This window comes from Triticum dicoccoides, chromosome 2A (genome assembly GCF_002162155.2).
Source record: "Triticum dicoccoides isolate Atlit2015 ecotype Zavitan chromosome 2A, WEW_v2.0, whole genome shotgun sequence".
Classification (NCBI taxonomy): domain Eukaryota; kingdom Viridiplantae; phylum Streptophyta; class Magnoliopsida; order Poales; family Poaceae; genus Triticum; species Triticum dicoccoides.
The window spans coordinates 145,553,563-145,562,599 of record NC_041382.1 but is presented as its reverse complement, the minus strand read 5'-3'; the positions used below and the strand labels follow the sequence as shown (position 1 = coordinate 145,562,599).

Here is a 9,037-nt window from a genome sequence, read left to right as displayed (position 1 = left end):
CTGTTGTAGTTGCCTGCACCATATGTGTTGGGGAAATTGTTCCCACCAGCGCTGCCGTTGTTGCCACCAGCAACAGCAGAATGCCCACTGCTGAAACTGCCGGTCTTTTCGCCGAAGACTGCATTGCCGCCAGCTCCGCTGTTGTAGTTGCCGGCACCATACGTGTTGGGGAAATTGTTCCCACCAGCGCTGCCGTTGTTGCCACCAGCAACAGCAGAATGCCCACTACTGAAACTGCCGGTCTTTTCGCCGAAGACTGCATTGCCGCCAGCTCCGCTGTTGTAATTGCCCACGCCATATGTGTTGGGGGAACTGTACCCACCAGCGCCGCCGTAGCTACCAGCACTTCCACCCAAATTGCTGGCATTATTGTAGCTTCCACCACCACCGCCGTAGCTACCAGCACTTCCAGCCGAATTGTTGGCATTATTGTAGCTTCCGCCACCGCCGCCGTAGCCACCAGCACTTCCACCCGAGTTGCTGGCATTATTGTAGCTTCCGCCACCGCCGCCGTAGACACCAGCACTTCCACCCGAGTTGCTGGCATTATTGTAGCTTCCGCCACCGCCGCCATAGCCACCAGAACTTCCACCAGAGTTGCTCGCATTATTGTAGATTCCACCACCACTACCATAGCTACCACCACTTCCGCCCGAGTTGCTGGCATTATTGTAGCTTCCGTCACCACCGCCATAGCCACCAGCAACAGCATTGTTGTTCATGCTAGAATACTCGCCGCCGCCTGCAGCACCACTGTAACCACCATATCCCGCATTACCATATCCACCACCACTGGCATGCCCTGCACTTCCATAATCAGCACCATTGCCCACATATCCACCACCACCACTTCCATATCCCGTGCTGACATATCCGCCACTTCTGTAACCACCACCATTGCCAGCATATCCACCGCCACCGCTTCCATATCCCGCGCCGCCATATCCGCCACTTCCATAATTACCAGTGCCGTATCCACCTCCACGTGTCCCACCAGCACGGTCACTGGCGTAGCCTACCTTTATCATTCGTCCGTGAAGGTCCTAAAGCAGATGGATGCGTTACAAATTTGCAAAAGATAAACATAATGACAGGTATGTCCATATTTTAGAAATGGTGCAACTTTAATCAAGGCAGAAAACAATCCCCAAGTTCTGATGGTAGAACATTTCCGCAAGAATCAGGGGAGGTCACTTTTACAGCTCAGCAAGATATCCTAGACATAAATTAAGTCAAAATAATTCAAATATTTACAGGAACAGTTATCTCATGCAACGATATGCCAAAATTGAGAATAGTCTGCAACTCCCTAAACATGCATTCCCTGGTGTTCATCAGTTCATGAATCATGCGATCTATTAACATCTGGGATGATGCATCTAGGAAACAAGTGCCAACAGCTTCGGATTCTTTGAAATTACAACAATGGATTAACAACAATATGGTGCTCAAAATGTCAAAGATCTGGAGCTCTAGCATATAATTGGGTCAATACTCATAGAGCTGATGTTTGTATGAAGGTATGTCGTGAACTAAGGCAGGAAAAGGGAAGGTGCTTGCCATTATCCGTGGCAGAACATAAATTGATGAGCGGCACAGTTTAATGGTCAGTGAATCAATGCAAATTCAGACATCTCCACTTTAGATCAAGACAACAATGAAGTAACGCTAATTATATTGCATCATTGTGTTGATAAAACAGTTTGGCAGTTGCAGCGCATGACAAGTGTCATGTAAAAAAGGCAGCAAACAAGAACAATGAATAGACAACAGGACAAGCTACACTCCTAAAGCAAAAAAGGGCAACCTGAAATTTGGGACTATATTTGCAAAGTGGTGTAGAGGATATAAGTGGAACATTAGGCATGAAAATGTCATAGCATATCCGCAATAACACGTAGGGGATCTCTCTAAAATCACCTTGCCATCCATGGCACTAATGGCAGCCGCGGCAGCTTCGGTGGATGCATAAGTAACAAATCCAAATCCCTTTGACCTGCCAGACTCCCTGTCCATGATGATTCTAGCTGAACCCAATCCGAAAAGAAAAAAGTGTTAACAACATGGCAAAAATATACATCAAATGTGCCACACCAATTGGGAGAACAACCTTCAATGACGTCCCCATAGCCAGAAAAGGCATCCCTGAGAGTTGGGTCATCTGTGGCATATGATAGTCCTGAAAGGCGGTAGACCATACATGTAATTAGATAATTCGCCGGCATCAATAATACCCACGAACCTTCGAATCAGAAGGAGCTAGAACAGTGATCTCATATGAGCATACCTCCAACAAAAAGCTTGGAAGAAGACATGCACCTTACTGCCTGGAGCAGCGACGAATTCGAGGACCCGGAGGCCCTCCTCAGCACAATCCCCATCCTACTAGCAAAAGCCATCGCACAAGTCCCCTGCTACAGACCACGGGCACTGAAGAAGAAGAACAAAAAACCTTGCATGAGACAGATTCACGGTTGCTAACGCAGAAGGATAAACCCCGAATGGGGATCCAGTCGAACCCCCGAATTTTCTCAAATCAAACCGCTATTAGGAGAGGGCTATTGACGCGGAATCTCGGAAGCACTAATTCGCTTTAGATGCAGGAAATGGAACCCGAAATGCACGGCTGGCGTGGTTCGATTCGAATGTTTGAGGGCAACGAAAAGGCAGGAGCGGGACGAACAGTGCTACGAGCAAAGGCAGGGGTCCATGATCCTTACCGGCGAGAGGAATCGCGTCCGGACCACGCCGCCGGCAAGAGGGGATTCGCGTCCGGGCCACGCCGCCGGTGCGAGTGAAAGGGATTTCGGTCGTAGCAGGGGTGATTTGGCGGGAGCGGAGGGAGGAGGGGGTTTCGGCGGCGAGGGACTCCGGCCTCCGGGACGGCGGCTGCTCTCCTAACCTTCTTGTTAAACCCTATCGGTGGGGTTTGTTCCTTCCTTGAACCCCAGGGCCGCGATTTCGATTTTTATTTTTCAAGAAATGGCAGCAGGGATCCGAAGATCCCCGAAGCCGGTGTTTACATCATTGCAAAGAGAACCCTGACAAAACTAAAATTGCACACGCGTCCGCTCTTATGCACATTTTTTTTTGAGACGAAACAACGCTTTTAATTCAATCAAACAAGGTTTGTGGGATACAAAGGTTACTAGGAGGATTGGAGAGCCACAAATGACGTCCCACATCCAAGCTAGCAGCCATCTTAGCAATAGTATGAGCCTCAAAATTGTACTCGCGCTGCTCGTGGCATATTTCACATGCCAAAAAAACGGATCTACGAGAGTTAATCTCCTTCACTATCATACAGTATTCACCACACTGCTCTGTCTCCTTAAGCTCATGTATGACTCTCAGATAGTCGGTAGCGACATGGATCTTGCGAAGTGCCAAATCCTCACCTAGGGCTTGAGCTTCTCGACACGCAAACGCTTCCAAAGTTTCAGGCTCCGTCAAACCTTCAAAAACAACCGCAAAAACCCCCAGATAATTTCTATGTTCATCCCTACACACAACTCCCGCGGCTCCTTTGTTTGTATTTTTTGCCACTGCTGCATCAGCGTTAAGCTTTGCATGTCCCATGAGCGGTGGCTTCCATGCTTGAGGAGCTCGAATGGTAGGTGAACAATAACTTCTACTTTGGCTCCTCTGACTTCCTCGCACGTCATCCAAATACCTACTAATAAAGAGATGTGTGGACAATGGGCTATGGAATTCTTGCTCGTGGATCGCCTTGCGTCGAGCCCACCATAGTGCCCATAATGTCACTAGAACCTCCACGAACCGATCCTCCTTCAACGTTTTGGTAAGGTTAAACATCAATAATTTCGCATTCGGAGTTTCATCTCCCACCCAAGGGATGATCACATCATCCTCACGGAGCGACCATACTGACTTGGCCATGTTGCAGTCCAGCAGTGCATGGCGCCAAGAGTCCTCCGCTGCGCCACAAATAATGCATGTCGCCGATGTAGCCATTTGATGCCTCGCCCGCTCCTCCCCAGTGGGCGGGGACGATCGAGCTAACCGCCAGGAGAACATTAGAATTTTCGGCAGAACCTGTACTGACCAAAGCTTCTTCCACTGACTTCTCTTCTTGTTCTGTGTTTGATGCCTCAGCCTCGCAAGTGAGCCAAGCTTCTCGGCGCTTTTTCGTTTCTACAACAAGCTTATAAGCTAATCGCACTGAGAAAGAGCCCGATCGTTCGTAGTGCCAAGCCCAAAAGTCTGGCTGCAGTACGTGACTAATTGGGATTTTCTTGACCGCCTCAACGTCCATAGGCAACATCTGATGCTGCAGTACTGTCATGTTCCAGCTCCTTGTGGCTAGGCATATGAGGTCTGAAACTACTTCCACTGGAACATCAGAAATAGGACAAATGGGACGCAAGTGATAGTCCCTTGGGATCCAATTTTCATTCCACACACTCGTTGAGAGTCCATCCCCTATTCGCCGTATAAGGCCAACCTTGAGGATGTCGCGGCCTTCACAAATTGATCTCCATACATGTGATGGGCGGCTCCCCACGTCGGCTGAAAGAATATCCGAGGACGGAAAGTAAACTGCCTTTAAAATTCGAGCACTCAAGGAGTCTGGTTCCTGAAGGATTCTCCAGGCCTGTTTTGCTAACAGGGCTAGGTTAAATATTTCCAAATCTCTGAAGCCAAGACCCCCTTTATATTTCGGCATTGTCATCCCATGCCACTCATGTCGTCTTCCTTTCACCTGACTTACTTCCCCACCATAACTTGCGGATAATAGACGTCAAGTGCTGACAAAGTCCCCGTGGTAATTTGAATATTGCCATCGAGTAGGTGGGAATTGCTTGCACAACTGATTTTATGAGCACTTCTTTCCCACTCCCCGCTAAAGTTTTCTCGATCCATCCTTACACCCTCTTCCATATACGGTCTTTTAGATAGCTAAAAACACCATTTTTTGGAGCCCCCCATATCCGTAGGTAGCCCCAAATATTTTTCATTGAGTGCCTCATTATGCACCTCCAGAATTCCCTTGATCTCATTCCTTGCTGATTCCGGGCAGCCCTTACCAAACTACATTGTTGACTTGTCAACATTTATACGTTGTCCAGATGCTCCGCAATACCTATCCAGGACAGACTTGAGCGCCTCCACCTCATCATTCTTAACTTTGCAAAAAAGTATACAATCATCAGCAAATAAAAGATGATGGACCGTTGGGGCTTGAGGTGCAATTGTTGTCCCTTGAAGCACTCCCTCATTGCTGGCATGCTTGATCAAACAAGAAAGGCCTTCACCTGCCAGCAGAAACAGATAGGGAGAAATAGGATCCCCCTGCCTTATTCCCCTTGATGGGATAAATTCTCTTGTTCGATTGCCATTGAAAAGCAAAGAGAATGAAATAGACCGAACTCCTCTCATAACTGCACTCGCAAAGGAGTCACACAAACCAATTTTCCGCATGATTGCCTCCAGATATACCCATTCCAACCTGTCATAAGCCTTTTGCATGTCTACTTTATTGGCACAATGAGAGTTCTTCTTACTCCTATTATTCTTCATATAGTGTAAGCACTCATAAGCTGCGATGACATTATCAGTGATGAGCCTCCCGGGCACAAACGCTGATTGTTCTTCGGAAATAATCTCAGGGAGAATCTGCTTTAGACGGTTAGCAAGTACCTTTGATGCGATCTTGAAAATCACATTGCACAAGCTAATAGGTCGAAACTGAGTCAGAGAAGTAGGGTTTTGTACCTTAGGGATAATAACGATGAACGTTTTGTTAATCTCCTCTGGTGACTCTTCTCCCTTCAAAATCCGGATTACAATCCTAGTAACCTCCTCACCACACAAACGCCAATGCTTCTGGAAAAAGTGTGCCGAGAAACCATCGGGCCCCGGTGATTTTGTTGGAAACATTTGGAATAGGGCCGTTTTAACCTCTGATTCCGTGTAGGGGGAATTTAGCCTCTCATTCATAGAATCATTAACTTTACAGGGTACATGAGATAACACCTCTTCTATTCCAACTACCCCATCAGACGCATACAAGTGTTCATAAAAATTTATCGACATGTTCTCCGGTTCAGCTTGATCCTCGCATACAGACCCATCCTCACGCACAAGACGCGTTATTCTGTTTTTCTTCTTCCTCATAAATGCTTTCTGCTGAAAAAAATTTGTGTTGTGGTCTCCCTCGAGCAGCCATTGCACTCGAGATCTCTGTCGCCACATAGTTTCTTCCCTAAAATGCAGCTCAATCATACGCTGCTCTACCTTCAGTTCCTCATAACTTGGTCCCACTCTGCCAACGATGGCTCTCAGCTCTACTAGCCTCTTGCGAAGCTTCCTCAGTTCGTGCCTGACCGCCCCAAACGTGGTCGTACCCCAGCTAAGAAAGGTGGTCTTATGCACATAGGACCCTGGAGATGGGAACAAGAACATGGTTGGGTCGGGGTGGGAATGGGCCGATCCAAACCTGGCCTTTGATCCGGCCCCTATGGCCCGAAGGCCAATTTAAGAGGCCACTGGTCGATCCATATAGCTTTACATTGCTTGTGGACAAAAAAATGTTAAAATTATGCACGGTTTATTGAGATTTGACTAGTGTAAGAATCAATGAGATTTCTTTTTTTTAACACGGTACAAACGCAAGCGCTCATATACACGTGCATACACTCACCTCTATGAACGCACACACGCACATCATATCCCTATGAGCACCTTTGAAATACCGAGTCGGCATATCATCTTGAAATTTACGAAGCCATCGTAGACACTTCGTCTTCAACGGGAACGTCTCCTCCCACTGAATGTGCATTGCCGAAAATTCTAAAATAAATACAAAAATAAATGCGAGCATCATGATTTGAACCTTGATGGGCTAGGGATACCACAGTCCCTCCCTCTAACCATCCAACCATAGATTGGTTCACAATCAATGAGATTTCTAATACGTGTTTAGTAGGAAAAAAAATCAAGTGGTGGTTTTGTAAATGTGCATCTTGCGAAAATATACAAAGACAATTTTGTCGTTCATATACCGAGCATTCATTGAAAATTATACGGCCGATTGCGTCGCAAAATTGGGTCCTATGACAACACTGGCGCGACGAAAATTGCAGCTGCTATGAGATATAAGAGTGATCAAGCAGGTCACCCGATGCCAGCTTGTTGACCCAAATCTCGTTGGAGGCTGCTTCCAATGCATTGGTGCTTACATGAGGTGCTAAGCATATTAAATACTTTAGCAACTAAAGATCCCAATGCATAGGTGCTTAATTTGTTGGTGCTAAGTATCCTTCATTTAATGATTTTGCAACTAAAGTTCTTCATGCATTGATGAAATTTTTTCATTAAGTGTTTTGCCTAGGTTCTCGCGCTCGGCATTGTTTTTTTCTGGGGTCACCACACTCATCTCTTTTCTCTTAATTACCTTGCCACATCAATTTTTTTTGCCTACATGGCAGCCTTAGCACCTGTACAAGGTATTGAGAGGGGACTGAGACCCACCCAAATAACCCATTGGCCTCGAACTTACAAAAAGATGAGTAAAAGTCTCATTGATCCGATGATATGATACTGTAGAAATGTACTAGTACTGTACCGTGTACGAGAAGTGAAGTGTAATCTCGACGTTGAACACGAGCAAAACTTTAGTGAAGTGGTCGTAAGATTACACTCGCTGACTACCGGTGGTGGAAGTGCACCGGGGTAGTGCCTGTCAGAGAGTGGTTCTATATATAGATTAGATAGAGGGGATCAGGGAAATACCCTGGAAATTAACAGGTGGAACTTGAAAGTGTTTCGTTTACCAAGACTATGAATAGTAAAAATATGGAAATCATACAGGTCTCTGACAGTCAAACGTAAGTTTGGTGGTGCAGTGATCTTAAAGATGTGACACACGTATGTACACGAAGTCATGATCCTGGAACCGGGAAGAAATTTCTGGAATGAATAGACTTTCGTACTTAACAATTGTTCAAGATTATTGGAACTATTTTTCCAAAATATGATTATTGGAAATAAACGGGAAAAGGGACATCATTTTTCGGACATTTCTAGGGACCCTGATTTAAAGTTCTAATTTTTGTACTGCATATTAGATCTCCTTACAAATTAATATTAGGTTTCCTTACAAATTACGGATACTCTCTCCCATTTTTCCACTGCATGTTAGGCCTCCATACAAATTAATATTCCGCTTTTTGGTCAAAGACTTGTCCTAATGAAACCTAATATGCAGAGTAAAAAAAAACTACAATAAATATTCCATGAAGGACCTGATTGATTTAATATAGATGAGAAAACATATCTCGTGACTGTCAAAGCCCTCTAAAGAAGTATTTCTGATTATGTGTAACACTCCGGATATGACTTTCTCAATATGTATTCCAACTCTTGCCGTTTCCGGCCTTAAGTTATTTTATTTTCTCGGGTTCGGTTTTTGTCTCCATGTGTTGTTGTCATTATCATGCATCTCATATCATGTCATCATGTGCATTGCATTTGCATACGCGTTTATCTCATGCATTCGAGCATTTTCCCCGTTGTCTGTTTTGCATTCCGGCGCTCCGTTCTCCTCCGGTGGTCATTTATACCTTTCTTTCGTGTGTGGGGATTGAACATTTCTGGATTGGACCGAGACTTGCCAAGCGGCCTTGGTTTACTACCGGTAGACCGCCTGTCAAGTTTCGTATCATTTGGACTTCGTTTGATACTCCAACGGTTAACCGAGGGACCGAAAAGGCCTCGTGTGTGTTGCAGCCCAACACCCCTCCAAGTTGGCCCAAAACCCACCAAAACCCTCTCCATCATCTAGAGCGTTCGATCACGATCGCGTGGCCGAAAACCGCACTCCATTTGGAGCCTCCTAGCTCCTTCTATGTATAAATAGGCCTTCCCCGTCCAAATCTCGGATCAAATCCACCCCTAACCCTAGTCTCCCCTTCCTCCGCGCGCCGGACACGTCCGCCCGGCGCCGGACGCGTCCGCGCCGCCGCCCACGTCCAACCGCAAGCCGCCACATGTCGCCGCCGCCGTCCCCGCGCCG

At 46.4% G+C, this 9,037-nt stretch overlaps 1 protein-coding gene across 2 annotated transcripts in view; it reads right to left on the bottom strand.

Annotated features, from left to right (window-relative positions):
- LOC119353878 (glycine-rich RNA-binding protein 3, mitochondrial-like) overlaps nucleotides 1–2,937 on the bottom strand; it is a 4,082-nt gene extending 1,145 nt beyond the window's left edge. Inside the window, exons 1-5 of one of the 2 annotated variants that reach the window (XM_037620577.1) lie at nucleotides 2,721–2,937; nucleotides 2,288–2,430; nucleotides 2,111–2,179; nucleotides 1,921–2,027; nucleotides 10–1,043 (exon numbers count right to left, since the gene is read on the bottom strand). In XM_037620577.1, coding sequence (XP_037476474.1) covers nucleotides 10–1,043; nucleotides 1,921–2,027; nucleotides 2,111–2,179; nucleotides 2,288–2,399 — 1,322 coding nt within the window. In that variant the 5' untranslated portion in view covers nucleotides 2,400–2,430; nucleotides 2,721–2,937. The remainder of the gene's footprint in view (nucleotides 1–9; nucleotides 1,044–1,920; nucleotides 2,028–2,110; nucleotides 2,180–2,287; nucleotides 2,431–2,720) is intronic. The other variant, XM_037620578.1, reaches the window with a different exon arrangement.
- Between the last annotated feature and the right edge of the window lie 6,100 nt (nucleotides 2,938–9,037).